Here is a 22908-nt window from a genome sequence, read left to right on the forward strand (position 1 = left end):
AGTCTATTTAAGCTGTCAACTTTCAGAACAACAGATGGAAGTTTGTTCCAGCAATCAACTACTTGCTGGCTAAAGGCAAACTTCTGCACATCTATTCTATAACTGTCTCTCCTTGATTTGAATCTATGCCCTCTCAGGTTTGTAATCTGAACAAGAGGAAGAATCCCATCAGTATTGAGCATGCTCAATCCATTCAAGGCTTTATACATCTCAATCTGATCACCTCGCAGCTGTTTAGTCTCCAGAAGCTGCAATTTGCAAAACTTAAGCCTTTCTTCATAAGAGCACACCTTTGTTCCCTTCACCAATCTTGTTGATCTTCTCTGTACTCACTCAAGCAACTCTACATACTTCCTAAAATGAGGCCTCCAGACTTGTACACAGTACTCAAGGCATGGCCTGACCATTGCCTTATATAAAGGGATAACACCTCCTTTTTTCCTACTAGCAAAATTCCTGTATATCATTGACAATACTCCATGATCTGCTCTGACCTGGCAGCCTGTCTGCACTACTCAGAAAATTTCATATCTGACTGCAAAATTACTCCTAGGTCTTATTAATTTTCTACCACCCTAATTGTAATACCACACAGTAGGTATGTTTCTCTGGGGCTACTTTTACCCATATGCAGCACTTTGCATTTGCCAATGTTAAAATTCAGTTGCCACTTCTCAGCCCATCATCCCAAATTTTCTAGATCCTGTTGGAGTAGCACACTGCCATTACTATCATTAACAACCCTGCCAACCTTTGCATCATCTGCAAATTTCGACATTAAGCCTGATATACCTTCATCAATATCACTGATAAATATATAAAAACAACAGCAGGCCCAACACTGAACCTTGGGGACCCCACTAATAACATTACTCCATGAACAACAGTGTCCATTGATTACCACTCTCTGTCTTCTCTCAAGCAACCACCCTTTTATCCATTGTCCATTGCAGCAACTTACTCTTAATACCATACTGCTCCAATTTGTACAGTAGTCTTCCATGTGTAACAGTGTCAAAAACTTTCCTGAAATCCAAGTATGATATCAAAATTATTTTTTGCATCCAGTTCCTTTGTAACCACATCATACTATCCAATCATATTTGTCAGACAAGACTTTTCCTTAACAAATCCATGCTATGTCTGAATTATTACTGCAGTCTTGTCTAGACGATCCTGCAATGCATCTCTACCAGTGACTCCATTATTTTCCCCGGAACAGAACTTAAAATAACTGGTCTGTAATTAGTCATGTCACCCTTAGATCCCCCTTTGCGAATTGGGGTTACATTTGCACATGTCCAGTCCATGGGGATTTCTCATGAGTCCAAGGATGATCTTATAATTATGGCTAAGGTTTTGCGTACTTTCTTTGCCACCTCCTTTAATATAACTGGATAGATCCCATCCAGCCCAGGTGCCTTTCTTATGTTTACCTTCAACAATTTCTGATCCACTTTGCTCTCAGTTATTACAAAATCATTAAGCGCCCTGTTACAGTTAGATAAACTTCTGGCATTTTTATCACTTAATAACTACTCATGTGTAAATGTAAATGCAAAATACTCATTCAGATCATCAGCTATCTGAGCAGGATTATCAACAGTCAAATCATCAATATCAAGTTGACGAATCTGATTCATCCCCTTCCTTTTAGAATTTATATAACTAAAGAAGTCCTTGCTGTTTTTCTTAGCATCCTTTGCCAAAGAGTTCTCGTAATCTGCCTTCGCTTGCCTATCTTCCTTTGTGATTTGATTAAAGACTAGCTTATAACTATCATAGGCTTCTGTGTCGCCTGATAATTTATTTGCATCCCATGCATTTTTCTTCTCTCCCATGAGTCTCATTAGTTCATCTGACATCCATTTAGGCTTACAGCTTGAACAGTATTTCTTAATTGGTATGAAAAGCCTAGTAGCTTCCATGATTACTTCCTTGAATGCTTCTTGACACTCTCTGTACCTAGCACACACACAAAGACATCCTCCTTGGCAAGATCATGTCCTGTTCCAGAATGATCTGCAAACATATCACAAGTGATGTATTGGAGAATCGTCTTCCCCTCGGTTCTCCTCCAACACTACTGCTACTTTGTGCTTGTTGCTTTGCTGCTCTAATCTTGGGCATGATATTTGATTGAATACAATGAAAATTAATAAAAAAATAATTAATCTAATATCAATACTACACTAATAAATTTCCAATCTATTAGTGTAGATGCAGTGATACGTACTATCTACCTATTATGATAGATGTAGTGATACGTACTATCTACCTATTATGATAGATGTAGTGATACGTACTATCTACCTATTATGATAGATGTAGTGATACGTACTATCTACCTATTACGATTAGCGACACTAATACTACCTATTAGTGATATGCTATCTACCTATTATGTCAGCTTCCTATTTACCACAATTAAAATTTTCAGTTCCTACCACTCACTCTACTATAACAATGGCAGCAAGGTTCAAAAAAAAAAACAACAGTTTTACTTATATTAAGTAGTAACATACAAAATTTCTATCTAAATTAAAAATAACAAGTGTAACTAAGTCTATAAAGCTACTTATAAAGTATGATATAATATGACAGTTAAGTAAATGAAATGGCAAAAAACATTTATATTTCTTGGAACTTGAATTTCACTGCATCCTCTTGTATTTGAGCTAATAGCTACTGGCACATCCTCTCTCTCTCTCTCTCTCTCTCTTTGTTATTGATTCCAAAGAAATTAAATCAGTTTCACTATGCCCTAAGTTCACCTACAGTATTTAAGATGCATATATATAAATATATTAGCTACATGTATCCATTGCCACATAACTGTTTGTTTATTTTTAATTAGGGAGCCACAGTTTGTACTTTTATTAAGACGCTTCACCAATCTTACAGTAATAAAGATGAATTACAGTTATTTATCAGATGATGTACTGGGTGCTCTTACTGAAGCATCCTCATTCACGCTCCACACTATAGATATTGTGTTCAGGCAAGATGATCTGGATGCAGAAATGGTGTCTGGTTCTGCATGGAAAAAAATGAGAACGGCCGCTCGTGGATTGGGAGTTAATTTTTCTTTACGTAAGTATCTGTAATAATCTCTTCTCTTGTTTATGCATGTTGTAGTTAGCCGATTAAAAAAACATGTCATGGATACATACTGAATCAAATATCAGAATATGAATTAAATATACTCATATACAAAGAAACATTTTTTGGTAGATAGAAGTTTCAAAGTCAAATAATAGTATTAGTAATGGCTACATGGTGAAAGGAAGCCTATGCTGCACCAGTCAAAAAAAAAACATTAATAATATAAATAAAATAATAATAAGAAGAAAATTTTAAAATAAATAATTAATAAAAGAAAAGGAAATAGACAACCTACGTGTTTCCCTCCTCCCTTAGTTACCTAAGGAAGGAGGGAGAGTTCAGCTGTCAATTTCCCCAAACTGTCAGCCCCTACCACCCATGTAGGAATAAGTTACCTATAACTTGCTGGCTAAAATAAAACTTCCTACAATCCAGTCTAAACATCTTTCCCCCTCCCCATAACTTGAATTTATGGGCCTTAGAATCATTTATAACTGTGAAAATGTCCCCATTCATTTTACTTATGCCTATCAGAGCCTTAAACACCCCAATCAAGTCTCCTCTAAGGTGCCTAGTTTCAAAGCGGTGCAACCCACATATTCAAACTCTTTCCTCATATGGATGCCCTTTTACTGATCTCACCATGCAAGTTATCCATCTTTGGACCCTTTCAAGAAGCTCAATGTCTTTCTTTTTCTTTAGGTGCAGTCTCCATACTTGAACACAGTATTCCAAGTGTCATCTAACAACAGACTTATATAATGGGATTAGGGTCTCCTTATCCCTACTAGCAATTGTTCGATAAATCATTGGTAGGACACTATGAGCCTTCCTTGCAACCAAGTCTACAATGCTTGGAGAACTTCATGTCTGACCGTATCGTAATACCCAAATCTCTTTCCTCCACTACTGGCTTTAGTTCAACTCCACCAAGTGTATAAGTTATTTTGGGGTTACTGTTCCCCAGGTGTAATACCATACACTTGGTTGGATTAAAGCATAGCTGCCATTTTTCTGATTATCCCTGAAGTCTATCTAGGTCACTCTGAAGAAGCTCTGCTTGGTAGTGATCATTAACTACTCTACCAATTTTTACATCATCTGCAAATTTAGACATCACACCCTTTATCCCTTCATACATGTCATTTATGAAAATCAAAAACAACAGTGGTCCTAATACTGATCCTTGGGGAATCCCATTTCTTAGATCAACCCAGTCTGAGGAATAACTATTTATTACAACCCGCTGCTTCCTCTCCTGAAGCCATCCATTTAAGGATTTGCCCTGTAATTCCAATTTATGCCGGCTTATAAAGTAACTACTCATGTGGGACTGAGTCAAATGCTTTGCTGAATTCGAAATAAACAGTGTTGAAATTATTCCCTAAATCCAGCTCATGAGTGACCCTGTCAAAATACCTAACCAGATTTGTTAAACACTATTTTCCCTCTACAAAGCCATGCTGTGTATCCTTCACATTTCCATTTCTATCCAAATGATCCTGAATTCCACCTCTGATCATTGCCTCCATGATTTTCCCTACTACTGAAGTTAGACTAACTGGTAGGTCATTTCCCACTTCACTCTTAGAACCACCCTTATGTATTGGAGATATGTTGGCACTTTTCCAACTCAATGGAATCACTCCTGAGTCCAGTGATGCTCTCATAATTAGCCTCAATGGTTCAATGCACTCACATGCTGTCTCCCTTAAGATTATAGGGTATATGCCATCAATCCCAGGAGCCTTACTGGCTCAAAAGTTTTTTCATTAAATAATCATGTAAAATTTAAATATCATTAATTACATATTTTTCAACTTCACTCCCATAATTTCTTTTTTGACATAAAGGGTTTTTCTTCTGTAAATACAGATGCAAAGTGACTGTTGAGTTCATCTGCAACATCAGCTGGGGTATCTAATACTATCCCATCCATTACATAAGGGTCTGATCTGGTTGTTGTGGATGTTTTGTTGCAGTAACAGACAAGAACACTTGAGGTATGTGCAAACATTACTTTGACCAATATTATCAGGTAAATGCATATCTATATTACTCTTGTCCCCCCCCCAAACTAGCAGTTTTCCTGACCCTTTAAGGTATCCTCAATAATACTGGCAAAAACCCTAGCCAGTATTGTAGAGACAGAAACTTTAAATGTTTCCTGTCTCTACAAAACAGAGTCCTCCTGCCTACAAGTGCAGAACAAGCTGATAAAAATTTACCCCCAAAAGCTTTGCAGAGTCCTCCAAGTCTTGAGTTAATCCACAAGGCTTTCAGCATATAATTCCTCCTATTGTGTCTGGGCAGAATTGCAGACACAGACACTGTGACCTAACTCGAGGCATTTCTTCAGCATGGTCCTATATTTGTCTAACAGATTGTCAGATTGTGTGTGCGTAATATCATTAGTCCGCACATGAATAATAATATTCTCTTTATCCTCCCTTAAAATCTGACAATCTGTTGGTGACATACCCTGGTTCTAGTCTACCTATCCTTATTACAAAAAATATTTCCCAGACAATGGAGTCTCCTAATAGAACTAAGTCCTTTTGAACCACAGTAATTGCACATGGTTATTCTGTTCTGGGGCCCGAATCAGTAGTGCATCACTTAGTATGTTGCTAGAGTCTTGAGTCCCTGATGAGCTCCCAGTTACATTATTCTCGAGGGCAAGCACCCATTTTTTTGGTGACTCAAATTGTTCTAGCAATGCACCAAATTTTAACTTAAGATCAGTATGTGCCATACAGTGGTGACAAAGAAAAGAACTGCCAGGTGAGCTATGATTATCCACTAGGTCAACCTTGGAATACATGCCACAGGTTCTGCAAAAGAGAAAATTATGACTCAAAAGATATTATCATGACTCATGGCTATCGGCTATTTCTGTGTGAGTCATGATACTCTCTAACGAAGTGTTAAAGGCAAACCTTGTAACAACCATTGTAAAATTTACTAAATATCAATGAAAGTAACTTTCAAAAAATTATATTTATAATATTATAAAAATCAAACTATTACAGGAAAAAATAGCTTATATCAAAATAAAGTTTACAATATACTAAATAAATTGAAAAGGCTGTTTAAGCATGGATAAAGCATCTCCCTCATTTGTACTACTCGGGTAGTATGCATGCATCGTTTTTGTTATATCTCATATTGTGAATACCTTTACAATGAGTTGTCTAGATATTGCACTACTTCGAATAAGTAATGCTTCTCTGGTAGAGAAGACTACTGTTACTTATTCTCAGACAGGCACCACCACCCAGACAGCACCGTTTCAAAGCTGGTTGGCTTCATCATCCGTAGTTGGGTAGTAGAAATGATGGAGATGCATTACCCATGCTTAAACAGCCTTTTCATACTCTTTGATATTTAGTCAAGAAATATATTTAGATTTAACCGTGCACACCATCAAGTATCTCTCATATTGTGGAGTTATACTTCATAACTGGGTTGTCACTATTGCAACAGGGTATTTGCCCACCCACCAATGATGAAACCAACCAGCTTTGAAATGGTGCTGTCTGGGTGGTGGTGCCCATCTGAGAATAAGTAACAGTAGTCTTCTCTACCAGAGAAGTGTTACTTATCCAAAGTAGTGCAATACCTAAGCAACTTGTTGTGAAGGTATACACAATATGAGATATAATAAAACGATGCATGCATACTACCTGGGTAGTATGCAATGATGGAGATGCATTACCCATGCTTAAACAGCTTTTTCTTACTCTTTGACATTTAGTCAAGACACATATTTAGATTACTAAATAAATTATTTAAAAGCAATATTCAAACCTCTGTAATCCTATTCTACTCCACTAATCCCTTCTAATCTGTAATTCTCTGTAATCACTATGAAGAACACCACCAAGATGTTAGCAGTAAGAGGTAGATGTCCTATTTTCTGCATGTGCATAACAAATACACAGATTTTTTGCAATGTAATCTTGAGATATCTCAATGGTCAGTTTAGCATTAATTTTTCAATGCATGGCAGTTACCATACGGCTCATTTGAATGCTGTGAAGTAGTTCTCACTGTTCATATCTGCAGTTCAATTGGCTGATTAAAATGGCAGTATTCTAACAGGATGTCAGCCGCTCTACCTAGTCAGGCGAGGCCACTTCTATCACCTTAGGAAAGGAACACCAGCTGAAATAGTAAATCTCCAGCTCGATCTTGCAAATGATCCCAAGGTAGTGAAGAGGAGAATCACCCAACACCAACAAGCAATATGGCAACAGAGCTAGGAAACCACGCAGAAAGGAGACATCATGAGGTGATTCCTCCAAACTATAAACCAAACTCACCCAGAGCCCCCTCTCTGGTTCTCACTTGGTCTGCACATGATGTTTATCATCACTGGACACGGCCAATTCCATCAAAAACTTACAGCTATGGGGATTGAAAGAGACCCACGGTGCCACTGTAGACAAGAAGAGTGTATGAGTGCCCTGCCTATGACAACAGTAGACTAAAATTTGTTACTGCAATTCAAAGGAATCCACATAATCAGGAGTCCTCGCTGCTGCTTGATAAAAACATGTTTGTTGTTTGTTATTTGGTTTTTAGGAGCATTAGCAACTAAGGCCATATTGCTCCGGGATATGCAGTGGTCATTCCCTGACCTTCCCGCATCCTCCGTATTTGGTGGTGATGGGCTCGAACCCCGGTCTAATCAAGAAGTGTGTGCTATGCACTGCTACTCCTTCCCACCTGGCTACGGAGGCGCCTATGAAAACATGTACAAGGCACTAACCGTGTATGCACACGAAATCTTCGCACTGAGGCGAGCCAAGATGCTGAAATGAGAACAATGTTGGATTATGCTGCCTAAGGCCTGAATCAGACAAGTGTGGGTTAGTTCCTTCTCTGCTAGAGGACACTGCCCTGACAACTTGCTAATCCTTTAAGAGTAGGAACACCACTGGCACCATTCTGGTGTGGGATTGCTGGCACTCAGAGTGTGGGATACTGCTGCAAACCCCCTTGTAGGGTAGGATCAGCTGGCATTCTGGAGAACTTCTGAGTGCAGGATTTAGACTTCAACCCACATGGGTTGGATATTGCTGGCACTGTACAAGTGCGGGATTGCTGGCACTGTACAAGTGTGGGATTGCTGGCACTCTCTGAGTGCAGGATACAGAGTCCAGTGGCCTCTGGTGATCATGCAGGAGCACCTGTCCCCTGCAACTTTAACTTCCACTCCCAGACCCCTATTTTCACCTCACAAAGAGTGGACTCCTCCTCAACTTTCAGTTCGCCCTCCTTTTCCCTCTTTCTGTCCCTTCTAACCTGTATCTCATTCTATGTTTCTTTTTTTTTTTTTTAAACTTGGCCTCTGTCAGGAAGCTCAGGCAACCCTGACAAAGGCCAGCCAGAGTATGATGGGCAGCCTGGCTCACCTCCCAGTGGTGGTGGCGGGCAATGTGGAGTCCCACTAGGGGCTCTGCAGCCAAGCAGCCAGAGACACAACAACAAAACATAACACTACTCTGACAGAAACCAGACATTACACTTTTTCTAGCTTTTACAGAGATTCTGTACTTCTTCACAAAGTACCATGGTGCAGATGTGGGAAACCACCGGTGGCACCTTTCACAAAACACAATGCACTTTCAGGGCCAGTGAGGTTTAATACTTTACTATAACTGTTTTACTTCAATCAATATACCAGCAAAATAGCAAAAAATGGGAGGCACATTTTTTTCACTGCAGAATTGACTATCTTAGAATGTTTATATCTGGATCTGCATACATTACCTCACGACCAGAGTTAGCATTATTTAGCATTATTGATTTAGTTGAGGCATATGATGGAAGAAAGCAAGCTTATACAGCGTCAGCCAAAAAAAAAAAAAAAAAAAAAATTCCCATTTCACCCATCCATTCGTCCCAAATGTTTGCCCACTTCTTCCTAGAATTTAATTAAGCTATAAACTTCCCCAATAGATGGAAGTTTCTTCCCCCCCACCCTCAAGTTCATAATCTGAGCAAGAAGAAGAATCCCAGCATTCAGCCTGCTCAAACCATTCAAGGCCTTATACACCTCAATCAGATCACCTTGCAGGCACCTAGTCTCCAGACACTGCAATTTGCAGAACTTAAGTCTTTCTCGGTAAGAGCACTCCATTATTCCCCTCACCAATCTTGTTGCTCGTCTCTGTACTTGTTCTAGCAACTCTATATCCTTCTTAAATGAGGCCTCCAGACCTGTATGCAGTACTCAAGGAGTGGCCTGACCATTTCCTTATACAAAGGGATAATCACCTCCTAGCAAAATTCCTATATCATTGACAAGACCCCATGACCTGCTCTGGCAGCCATCTGCATTGCTCAGAAAACTTCATATCTGAATGTACTATTACCTCCAGGTCTCTTTCATTCTGCACTACCTTGAGTGTAACACCCACAGTTGGTACATTTCTCTGGGGTTACTGCTACCCATATATAGTAGTTTGCATTTGTCAATGTTAAACTTCAGTTGCCACTTCTTAGACCATCTTTCTCACTTTTAGATCCTGTTGCAGTAGCATACTGTCTTTAATGTCGTTAGGAACCCTGCCAACCTTTGTATCATCTGCAAATTTCAACAGTAAGTGTGATATACCTTCCTCAATATCATTGATAAATATGCAATACAACAATGGGCCAACACTGAACCCTGGGGGACTCCACTAATAACATTAGTCCACGAAGAGCAATGTCCATTGATTACCAATCTCTGTTGTCTCCCACTCAACCATCCATTTATCCATTGTAGCAACTTGCCCTTAATGACATACTGCTCCAATCTGTATAGTAGTCTTTCATGTGCAACGGTATCAAAAGCTTTCCTGCAGTCCAAGTATATGATATCAAAATTATTTTTTGCATCCTATTCCTTTTTGACCACATCATAGTGTTCAAACAAATTGGTCAGAGAAAACTTCCCCTTAATAAACCCATGCTGTGTCTGAATATAACTGCAGTCTTGTCTAGATGATCCTGCAATGCTTCTTTAACCAGTGACTCCATTATTTTCCCCCGAACAGAAGTTAAACTAACAGATCTGTAATTACTTGTCTCATCCTTTGATCCCTCTTTGTGAATTGGAGATACATTTGCTGTATCTCCAATTCATGGGGACCTTCCAATTCACAGTTCATGGGGACCTCCCCTGATTCCAAGGATGCTCTCATAATTATGACTAAGGATTTGCTTACTTTCTTTGCTGCTTCCTTTAATATAACTGGATAGATCCCATCCACCCCAGGTGCCTTTCTTATGTTTAACTTCAACAATTTCTCTTCCATTTTGCTCTCCATTATTACAAAATCATTTAGCTCCCTCTTAAAGCTTAATAAAGCTTCTGTCCTCCACATTTAACAATGAAATTAAGTTTACGAAAACATTTTTGAATCGACCTGACTGTTCTGTAGCAACTTGTCCCAATGTAACAACTGTTATCTGTAGAAACATGTCCCAGTATATTCTAATGTACCAATGGCCCAAATAAAAAAAAAATCAGCAAGTGACATAGTATTCTATAGTGCATGATAAATGAGACTTCCGTAGTCCGAAGTAAGAGCAAGAGTTTTAATTTCAAAAAAGGAGATTACTGTGGACTAAGAAAGTTGTTGAGCTCAATCAGTTGGGACAAAATATGCGAGAAGCAAAGTACAGTTGAACCATCGGGGTGTTTTCAAAACACTCATCACGGAAACCACTAGTACATTTATTCCACTGAGGAGGTGTGAGACAAGAAGAGAACTGCAAGATATATGATAATAGCACACTAACACTTACAGGTAGGCAGCTCAAATTCATATAATTATAAATCTGTGTAACTGATTTGTAACAAGATCAGGGCTATGAATGGAAGCTGGAATGCCATTCTAGTTAATTGTGCACATTGGTTATTTCATGTATATATGCTAACAGCCTTTTGCATATATCCTGATGATAATTCTGTTTCATAAAATTCTCCATTTTGAGTCCTGAATGACTTAAGCAGGCAAAGTTTGAGTATGTGAAATCATGAAAGAGAGAGAAATGGGGATAAGGAGTTTTATTCATACATAAATATGAAGAGGGAAAAGAGTAAACCACACAGGATCTTTTTCAAAGGCAGAATCATAGATAACTGAACAGATGTTGCTGGTAAGCTGAATTGTTGAATACATGCAGTCTCTGACTTATGTCATTTATGTATGTCAGTTATACTTTTAAAAATTTAAATTGTAATTTTAAAAATTTTTTGCTTTTCTCCCTTTGTCAAGAAGTATTATAAGGAAAAAAAATTAAACAGGACCTTTCTTTTTTAATGTGTCTTGCCATTCTATTAACTCTGAGGATCACTATGGCAACGTAGATGTAATTTTAATGATAACAAATACAGCCCCTTTGCTGTAACCAATGAACCAAGGAGGGGTGATAGTGACATTCAAGGCCCATTATTCCCAGCAAAGTATACATCTGAGCACTGGGGAGAGGACACATCTGGGAGCAGCCATTAATTTTGGAATTCTGGAGGGGTTACAATATTTAAGAACTTGCCAGTGTCCTTGAAATTCAACAACATGTTGTAGAATTGGCAAACAAGACTGGGGGCTTTGAGGAAGTGGACATAAGTGACATGATGGAGATGACGTAATCACATTATTCTGAGCCAGCAAAGGATGACTTGAATGAATTGGAGCAACAAAGGAGGAAGAGGAAATAAATAAATTCTGTTTTTTTATTCCAGGTGACCACATAAAGTCAGGAGTTATCAAGATAATGGGAAACAAGAGCATCACTTTTTTGCCATTAGCTGTTTTATACAAGTAAAACAGCTAATGGCAAAAAGCTTGTCAGAATCCTTCAGTTTATTCAAGAAAGGATGGCCATTCTCACCAAAGATAAGCCAAACATGGAATGGAGCAGCAAGTTCAGTAGAGTACCATGTGATCATTTGCACTGCTATGTGTATCAAGAAGACTGTGGAAAATTCTGTCTGAACTTCTATCCTTTGCTTCTTAAAAATGAATAAGCTGATATATGTTTGTTTGCTATTTGGTTTTTAGGAGCATTAGCAGCTAAGGCCATATTGCTCTGGGGGGGATATGCGGTGGTTATTCCCTGACCTTTCCACATCCTCCGTATTTGGTGGGCACGGGCTCAAACCCCAGTCTAATTAAGAAGCGTGTGCTATGCACTGCTGCTTCTGCCCACCTGGCTACGGAGGCGCCTGAATCAGTTGATATGACTAATACAATATATGAATAATAAATATTTATGTATTAGTACAATGTGTGTATTTTTATTGCTTTCCTGTGTAATACTGATTTAATTTTTCTTTTTAATGAGTAATTAAAGACCTCAAATTAACTTGGTGAATCCAAAATTTTGACCATGAGAATGTATTTCTGATTAATAACATACAATTGCACATTTTTTTTTTTTTTTATGAAAACCCCAAACACGAGAGGTATTAGAACCTATAGTACTTAGTACCGTGCTTGGGTTGGAGGTTGAGAAGATGAAAAAGATATTTGTTGATATTAGACTTGAACTTCTTAGACTGTAATTTTCAGGAAATACATATGAAGGAAGGTTGTTTCAGAAAACGGCAGTTGAATGAATAAATGAGGAAGATGAAAAGTTGGTTTTGTGAGTTTGAAGTTGAACAGTAAATGGATGTTGGCTGGTGGCAGCACATGTTTGGACTGTTTTGAAAAGAGAGAGCAGGAATTATAGAAGCCAATTCTGAAGAACAGTGCCCATGGAAATATCTGTAGAAAAGGCATGCAGCAGAAACAGTACGTCTATGAGACATCGAGTGGAGAGACTCTGTTAGAGAGGAGTCATTAATTAACCTAACTGCCCTCTTCTGAATGGAATCTAGAAGGCTGAGAGAGGTTTTGGGGGCACCACCCCAGATGTGGGAACAATATTCCATGGTAGGGCAGATTTGAAATTTGTACAGAGTAAACAGCTGTTTGGAAGAAAAGTAATGCCGAGAGTGAAAGAGAAAACCAAGTTTTTTAGATGCAGAGGAAGCAATATTTGTAATGTGCTTGTGCCAAGAGAGAGATTAGAAGTCACAGTAATCCCCAAAAGAGATATATTTTGCTAGAAATTGGAGTGTCACCAAAGATAAGCATAGGAGCAGAAGAATCCTTTTTGTGAGATATAAGACAAGACTGAGTTTTAGAAGGATTGAAATCAACTAAGTTGTCTTTGCCCCACTGGAGAATTACCTGAAGATCAGCATTTAAGGAATTGGTAGCAGATTTTCGAGAAGTTGAAGTTGATTGAGCAGAGCAAGGTTTCTCAAAATGGAAAGTGGAATGCAATGCGCTATCATTGGCAAAACTATGGATAGGATTTTCAGTCAATGGAAGAAGGTCATTAATATACAAGAGGAAAAGAGTGGAGGAAAGAACTGAACCTTGGGGGACACCAGCATTAGTGGAAACATTAGAAGACAGAGAGCCATCTACCCTCACCCTCAGTGAGCGATCAGAGAGAAAACTGGATAATCAATTGGAAAAAACAGTTGGCAAACCATAAGTTGGCAGCTTGTTTAGGAGACCTTTATGCCAAACACGATCGAAAGCCTTTGAGATATCAAGAGCAACTGCTTGTGTTTCCCTGAACTTTTCCATTGAATTTGTCCATAAATGGGTAACATAAGCCAGAATATCTCCAGTGGTTCAACACTGACAGAATCCATACTGGCGATCATTGATCAGATGGAAAATTTTTAGGTAGTATAAGAGTTGGTAGTTAATTGATTTCTTCATTACTTCAGAAAGAGTAGAAGTAATGGCAATGGGACGATAATTTGATGGGAGGCATTTGTCACCCTTTTTAGGAACTGACTGGATATGAGCAAATTTCTAAGCAGAAAGAAAAACACCTATGGAATAAGTAAGTGAAAAAAGGTGGCAAAGAACAGGAGTAAGTTCAGGAGCACAGGTTTTGAGAACAAGTGGAGAAATACCATCAGGACCTGGAGCTTTCTTAGCATCAAGATTTGTCAAAATCCTTCTGACATCCTTTTGACGGAAGACCACAGGAGGCATTGAATGGAGCATGTTGGGAATGGTGGGAGGTGTTTTACCAAGATCATTAATACATGAGCTGGAAGAAAAATGGGATGCTAGCAGGTCAGCTTTATCCTTGGGTGAAGTGACAACAGAACCATCTGGTTTTGACAGAGGTGGGAGCAGAGAAGGGCAAAAATCGTGGCCAATAGCTTTAGCAAGAAGCCGGAATGCTCGGCTACTATTAGGGCAAGAAGCAAGTTTTCTACTCTTAGCCTGTTCAAAATCTAGTTTGGACTAATTAATAACTGCTTTACAATTGTTGCAAGCTTTGGTGTAGGCAAAAAACGAATCTGAAGATTTGGAAACAAGCCAATTACGATATGCAACGTTCTTCTCTTGAACAGCCTTAGCACATTTATTGGAAAACCAAGATTTAGATAAAGGACAAGATTTTAAAGTGGAGTGTGGAATAAAGGATTCCATTCCTACAAGAATAGTTTTACTGACACGATCTTAGCAAACGTTGCTATCAGAAGTTTTTAAACTGTAATCCGACCAAAGAAAAGAAGAAAAAAAATCTCGCAGGTCATCCCATTTTGCATTCTTGTAATGCCAAAAATATGAGGTTGGGAATAGCCATGAGATAATAGCCAGGAGAAGAGACAATCACCAAGTTGTGATCTGAGGTGCCTAAAGAACCACTCACTTCAACCGTGTACTTAGAAGTGTTGTTTGTGAGAAAAAGATCAAGCGTGTTGGCTGCATGGTTAGGATTGTCCAGTATTTTTGTAGGTAAATGAACAATCTGTGCAAGGTCATTAGTAATTGCAAAAGCCTCTGCATCTCGACCAAATGGGTCGGTGTGACCAGAAAACGGAAGCCAGCTGGAGTTGTGAACATTAAAATCACCAAGGAAAATTACCTCACTGCTAGGAAAGTTGGACTGGATTATGTTATTTGGTTTTTTTAGGAGCATTAGCAACTAAGGCCATATTGCTCCGGGATATGTGGCGGTCATTCCCTGACCTTTCCGCATCCTCCGTATTTGGTGGTGACGGGCTCGAACCCCGGTCTAATCAAGAAGCGTGTGCTACGCACTGCTGCTCCTTCCCACCTGGCTACGGAGGCGCCCGTTGGACTGGAGAAAGTCAAGTTGTAAAGAGAGGAAGTCAAAGAGCTCCAAGTGATTAGTGGAGTTGGGAGAATGGTAGAGACAACAGATGAATTTGACACAATGCGGTAGATAGAGAGATTTTAAGCCAGAGAAGATCAAAACGAGGAGATTCCAAATTACCAAGTCTCTGACAGGGAATATTGGAACGGACATATGCACAAGTACCACCTTTGAGGCGAAAGGAATCATACAGCGAATAATTTGGGCAACTGAGATGAGCAGTGGTTGAATCAACTGATAACTGAGATTCTGTCCGAAAAAGTACACGGGATTTGGCAGACTGCACGTGTAAATCGTTGAGATTAGAATTGAGCCCACGTATATTTGTGTGAAATGAACTAGGAAGTGTTTGGGAGGTTTAGATCTTTTCGCAGATAAGCATGCTCTATTAGTTTGACAATTCATGGTGTATTCAATAGTAAGATCTGGTTTTTTTTTTTTTTTTTTTTTGGTTTTTTTTAGGAGCATTAGCAACTAAGGCCATATTGCTCCGGGATATGTGGTGGTCATTCCCTGACCTTTCCGCATTCTCCGTATTTGGTGGTGACGGGCTCGAACCCCGGTCTAATCAAGAAGCGTGTGCTACGCATTGCTGCTCCTTCCCACCTGGCTACGGAGGCGCCTCAATAGTAAGAAAAAATGGGGGTGGGGTGGGGGACATGCTGTAAGAAGTAATGAAATTTTTGGATATGACGTACACATGGTAAGAATATACCCAGATCTTTGACATAACGTGGCCTCGACAATGCCCCCCGCATACACACTACTTGGACTCCCTCCAGTCATTATCTGGAAGAGTAGAGGTAGCAATATTATACACTAGCTGATCCGGAAGCCTCCTAAAGAGTTACCAATAGGTTCGGTTCAGTGTACTAACTAGTGGTCGTTTTAGAGCTGTACCCTCGAAATGTAAGGAAGATTGGATCTCGCCATGATGTTCATCATCACCTCAAAAGCCATTAGTCATACTGCATGATGGAAGAGATGGGGAAAGGTTGACCGCAACTTAGCTCTGGAGACTAAACATGGGCTCCACCACTTCAAGCTTCGAATAAGCAAAGTGGCGGTATTTCACCGGTTGATGAGAGTCATCTACCACCTAGTATTGCCTGGTAACCCAGAGGGGTGGCATTCCTCCATGTGGTGTGGGCACCACACCTCGACCCCTGCTTATGTTGATTCACACCTGGGTGGTCACCAACAGTGTGCATGAGCATGGAGGTTATACCCAGTGTTACTAATAGTCCCACCATTGTGAAGGTGCAAACAGGGGATTTGGCTGTCACAGACCATCCGGACTTCACCGAAATTGGGTCCACTTGACTTGAATGTCACCCAAATATTAGTTTCATCAGCATTTTAGGCTGCCAGGTAGCAAGTACAGCTTGTCTGGCATATTAATTAATTAATTTTCTGTTTATACTCCGGCACGACAACCAAGTCATTAGAGTTTACAATAAATCGTCAATACAAATATTTATCGTATTTAGTAGTCACGGGCTTGAACCCCGGTGCACTCAAGGAACGCGTGCTATGCACTCTCGCTCCTGACAACTGGGCTACGTCAGGCTTAATATCTGAGAGAATGTGTGACAACTTCAAGGTCCTATGTGAAAAATATCCTATTTACATCATTTAATAATGCCATTCACAGGAACACATCCCCAATATAAATCAGAGAATGCTGTGTTTTCTATGCTAATATACCTGAGCACTGGTAGGATATGTGATATACTGATGTTACAGAAAATACTTTAACAAAAAAAAAAAACTTGGTAACAGCATCTGACCAATATGCAAGGGGTGGATAAAGATCAGATGACTAATTATACACGTCAGTTTAACTTTGGTGTTGTGGAGTCTATGGTCGAAGATGCATTATGAGATCATGCCAAGAAGTATAATATCCTAAATGGTGATCAAAACATGGTTTCACCAAGGGAAAATCTTATTTGACTAACCTGACAAATTACAGTGATGTGGTCACACATCACTAATTTGTTGGATGCAAGAAAATTTTAACATTACATATTTATAATTTAGCAAAGAATTGCAGCAGTGGTATATCATTACAAATTTCGGCCCTGGTGAAAGGTAGTTTATTTTTATGTAGCTCTCTTTTCCATTCGGGATCCCTAGTGCAGCTGTAGCACAGGATGATATACCACTGCATTTGGAACAATTCCATAGAGGAGGTTGTACAACCTGGACCGGCGCCTCCGTAGCCAGGTGGGAAGGAGCAACAGTGCGTAGCACGCTCTTCTTGATCAGACCAGGGTTCGAGCCCGTCACCACCAAATACGGAGGATGCGGAAAGGTCAGGGAATGACCTTTCTGCATATCCCGGAGCAATATGGCCTTAGTTGCTAATGCTCCTAAAAACCAAACAAACAACATGGACCTATATACCTTCCATCGAGTCGCTCAAGGTTTGATGCTATAGCTACACTTACTTCTGAGCTCTTGAATGACATTGACAAGGAAATAACGAGCACAATGTTGAAATTTTCAAATGAATTTGAAAATTTCAATGGTAGTTACATTTTAACGCTGCAACACGAATGGCTCTTTATTTGGGAAATACTAACCCGAGAAAAATTTATACACTAGGTAGTGGTAGAGTCAAAGTGTGTAAATGAGGAAAGCAACTTGAGTGTTTTGATACAATCACACATGAAGGTTAGCATTCATTGTAAGCTGGCAGACAGAGAGTGTGCACTTCTTATCAAAGATTTAACCATATCCTCATATCTTGGCTTACATCTTTTGTTATACAAGTCAAGTGAAAATGAATTTGGAATATCGCTTAGGTTTGGAAGCTGCACTTGGGAGACATTGAACTTCATTAAATGGTGCAAAGATGAGCTGTTTATCTGGTAAGATAGTAAAGGCTATTCATAAGGAGAGAATAGAAAGGTGTGTGGGTGACAGAGCTTGGAAGTAAGGCATCTCATTGGGGAGTGGAGGGAATTTGATTGAGATGTATAAGGTACTGAAGGGTGGGGATTACAAGAGGAATGAACAACAGAATATTCACATTCATTTCTTCATAAAGAATCATACTGGCCAGACCAGTATGATTCTTTATCACTATTCTTTTTAAAGTTGCTATTTAGTGACAGAAAGTAAGTAAGTTTAATATTACAAAAAATGTTTATTACCAATAAAGTTAACCTAACTAGCATGCATTATATTGTAATTTATCTTAATTTAGATGACACTTCAGAGTCTTTAAATCCACGTCGTCTGTTTCCAAAAGAAATGCCACTAAGGAAGCTGAGCTACAGATATCTTCATTTACCTGAAGAGGCCAGTTGGCCACAAACTGCTGTAGAATTTTTAACTTATATGGCTAAGTCATTTACAGAGACTTTAAGTAAGTGGGACTTAATCCATCTTTTGAAAAGAATAATTTCTTTCATGTTAATATCAAAACTTTGATTTATCACCCAAATAAAGGAACAACAAAAGAAAAAAAAAATGATTATAACTAATTTTACATTTCAAAAGTAAAACATGGCTTCATTATCCCCCAATTCAAATGATTATCAAAACAGACACCACATGCTCTACTATATATATGTGTGTGTGTGTGTGAGAAACACTTGTTCTCTGTAATGTACCATGACAGATGCATTGCGGTTCTATTTTTAAGTAATATTTTTAATTTTCAGTGAAAGTGAATCTGAAGATTCAGCAGAGAGTTCCACAATTAGAAGATGCAGTAAAAGCCTTCATGACTGGATGCCATAAACTTGTAGAGATGAATATTGAAGGAGAGTTACCGATAGCTTTAATCAGTGTGCTATGTCTTACAGGCCTAGAGAATGAAACAAGTGAGTTCAGTTTAAAATCATTCAATTATGTATTTATTATAAAATTATACTCCCTTCAGAATATTGAATATATGAAATGATTTACAATTTCCCAGCTTGAGTTTTAAATTTTTTTAAAAGAAAGTGGGCAATTTTTTATTTTGATTTGCATCTGTGAATTACTTATTAATTAGTTAATACAAAACAAGGGTACATGGCAATGAGCTTGGCAAAATATGTGAAAGCTGATTGTTAGATTTAATGATTTTCTGAGCACTTTTTTTAAGGCTTTGCAATAAGCAGTTGATTTCAGTTCAAAACAGTCTGGTATTGATTCATTTGAATCATTTGTGTGTCAACAAGGGATTCAAATTCTATACCGCATTTGAATCATTTCATAATTTATTTATTTATATCCAATGCTTAACAGAATATAATGTTTGTTAATGTGAACAAAATGAATATGTTATAATAAAAGCACTATAACAAAGGTAATTTTAAAATGATGTAGTAATTTATATGAAATGTTTGTTATATAATTTGTTATTTGTTATTTTGGTTTTTTTTTAGGAGCATTAGCAACTAAGGCCATATTGCTCCGGGGACATGCAGTGGTCATTCCCTGACCTTTCCGCATCCTCCGTATTTGATGGTGACGGGCTCGAACCCCGGTCTAATCAAGAAGCGTGTGCTACGCACTGCTGCTCCTTCCCACCTGGCTACGGAGGCGCCTATAATTTGTTATACTGCATCATAAAGAAATCACTTGAAGTGACTGACATTAATTTGGATATATAAATCTTTATGGCACAAGATTGATTTGTGGATATACTTGAATTGTATCTGAGTTAAAATATTTTACCATTTCACTGTTGCTGTTGTAGGGTTTCAGGAGCATCAGTGACTAAGGCCATATTGCTCCATGTATATTGTCTGTAAATTGCATGTGTTCTGAGGTTGCTTTTCTGTTTGCTGGAAGAAGAACCTGAGCTTCCAGAAGAAAAAACCATGCTATCCTCGGATGGTTTTTTTCTTCCATAAATTGTCAATGATGGGACTTGAAATGATGACTCGGGTCTTTTCCACCCAGTGTGGGGCAGCCTACGAACCTACCAACTGTGCTACCCACAAGGGTATTTCACTGTCAGCATTAAGGAAAGAGAAGAATTGTGTTCATTTGTAAAAAAATTTTCAGGAGTATAAAAGATTAAATCCTGTTGAAGATTCATTTATGGCACAACATGATTTAATACTAGGAGAAATTTATATTTTTCAATGATATTATATGCAAGGTAGGTGTGTTGTATTTCTGTCTATAAAAGGGGAAATACAGTACAGTAAACTACTCATTATCCAGAGGATAATTAATAAAATGAAAGAAAGTCTCATGAATGCATGTAAATTTTAACCTAAAATAATAAAAAGCTATATTTTAATATTTTTGAATATTTTATTTTGTTGATATTTTAATATTATTATAAAAAAATTGCCTGTATAATTTACAAAATGAAAGAAAGACTCATGAATGCAAGTAAATTTCTAACACCTAAAATATAAAAACCTAAAAGTATACCACAATGTGAAATTTGATACACAGAATTTAATACAAACGGCGATCACTCATCGGTGAAGACAGGATATTAGAGCTGGAAAAGGAATTAGAAAATGTGAATTGGAATATCATCGGTTTGGCTGAAACAAGAAGAAATAAATCACTTATAAGTTTATCAAGTGGACATCTGCTGTACACCAATGGAAACAGTGAAAGGAGTGAAGGTGGAGTTGGGTTTCTGGTCCATAAAGATTTTAAAAACAACATTTTGGAATTCAAAAGTACATCACCAAGGGTGTCAAGACTAATACTCAAGATTTCTAAGAGGTACAAGCTAAAGATTATAATGATTTATGCACCAACATCGAGCCATGATGATGAAGAGGTTGAAGAAATGTACACTGAAATTGAGTCTTCTAGATGAGCAGAAAACCCACTACACTATTATTATGGGGGACTTCAATGCTAAGGTTGGAAAAAGGCAAAACAGCGCAGAAAGAGGAACTATAGGAAATTTTGGAATTGGTGAAAGAAATAAAAGAGGTGAAAGACTTGTGGAATTTGCAGAATCTCAAGGAATGTCAGTAATGAACACTTTTTTCAAGAAAAGGGTGAACAGAAAGTGGACATGGAAGAGTCCAAATGGATTAACAACTAATGAAGTTGACTTCATCCTCACTAACAGAAGATATATTGTGAATGATGTTACCGTCCTGAATAAGGTAAATGTTGGAAGTGATCACAGAATGGTAAGATGTACACTTGATATAGATGTAGGAAAGGAAAGGAAAAAACTGACTCGAGTAAATAATACAAAGGTCTTTGAGATAACAGAGGAGGAGAAAAAGCAGTATGTACTGGAACTTAAAAACAAGTTTGAGCTTCTGCAGACTGCTCAGGACCAAGATATCGACGAGGAATATTACAACTTTCTGAAAGTGATAAAGCCCAAGAAACCTATAGGGAAACAGAAATCCAAAGAAGAAAAAATTAATCAAGAAACACTTGTCATGATGAACCGAAGACGACAAATGAAGAGCGGGAAAAACACTGACAGGGAGAAAATTGAGTATACTGAGTTATGCAAAGCCATTAGAAAGAGACTCAGAGAGGACATAAGAAGATTTAACACAAGAAAAGTAGAACAAGCATTAAGGGAAAACAAAGGATTTAAATCAGCAGCCATGAGCAGTAATACAGAAAGACAAATGATACTGAAACTGAAGAATAGCGATGGTGTACTTATAAATAGCAGAAAAGGCATAATTCAAATAGCAGAAGACTACTATAGAGAATTATACAAGGAGCAAGGGAATGATACCAGCAGTGGGGAAGATGGATTGCAAAGTAGCAACACATACGACATACCCGATATTCTTCCTGATGAGGTAGAACATGCATTGAAGAAAATGAAGAATCGGAAAGCCCCGGGGGAAGATGAAGTTACTGTAGAGTTGTTAAAATTGGGAGGAAGAGACATAACACAAAAACTGGCAAGGCTCTTCACAAAGTGCATTAGAAAAGGTGTGATGCCTAAGCAGTGGAATAATGCAATCATAGTTTTGCTGCATAAGAAAGGAGATAAATCAGAAATTGGAAATTATAGACCAATTAGCTTATTATCCAACATCTACAAGTTGTTCACAAGGGTCATTACTAACAGATTAGAAAGAATACTTGATGAGAATCAACCGAAAGAGCAAGCTGGCTTTAGGACAGGATTCTCAACTATGGATCACCTTCACGTAATATCACAGCTAATGGAGAAAGCAAATGAATATAAAACACCATTATGCCTGGCATTTGTGGATTATGAAAAGGCATTTGACTCCATACAGCATAAGGCAATGTTTCGGGCACTGGAAAGACAAGGCATAGATACCCCATATATTATGATTTTGAAGAAAATATATGAGAGTGCTACCTCCTTTATTAGACTAGACAAAGACAGTAGCAAATTTAAAATCGAGAAAGGAGTTCGACAAGGAGACACAATATCTCCGAAGCTGTTTACTGCTGCCCTTGAGGAAGCTTTCAGAAGATTAGACTGGTCGCAGAAAGGAGTCAATGTGAACAGAGAGTACCTAAACCATTTACGATTTGCAGATGACATTGTGATTATAAGCCACGATCCCAAAGAATTAGAGGAAAATCCTAATCAGTTATGCACAGTTAGTAAGGACTTAAGACTAAAGATGAATATGGCTAAAACAAAAGTAATGATGAACAAGT

General features: G+C 38.3%; 1 protein-coding gene across 1 annotated transcript in view; it reads left to right on the forward strand.

Moving 5' to 3' along the window:
- Nucleotides 1–22908, forward strand: part of LOC150087867 (F-box only protein 39-like) — a 44545-nt gene that overhangs the window by 15950 nt on the left and 5687 nt on the right. The window contains exons 3-5 of the mRNA XM_090369946.1: nucleotides 2858–3093; nucleotides 18524–18685; nucleotides 18984–19145. Of these exons, the coding sequence (XP_090226072.1) occupies nucleotides 2858–3093; nucleotides 18524–18685; nucleotides 18984–19145 (560 nt within the window). The remainder of the gene's footprint in view (nucleotides 1–2857; nucleotides 3094–18523; nucleotides 18686–18983; nucleotides 19146–22908) is intronic.

This window comes from Mastigoproctus giganteus, chromosome 3 (assembly GCF_048544385.1).
Source record: "Mastigoproctus giganteus isolate SK-2022 chromosome 3, ASM4854438v1, whole genome shotgun sequence".
Classification (NCBI taxonomy): Eukaryota; Metazoa; Arthropoda; class Arachnida; order Uropygi; family Thelyphonidae; genus Mastigoproctus; species Mastigoproctus giganteus.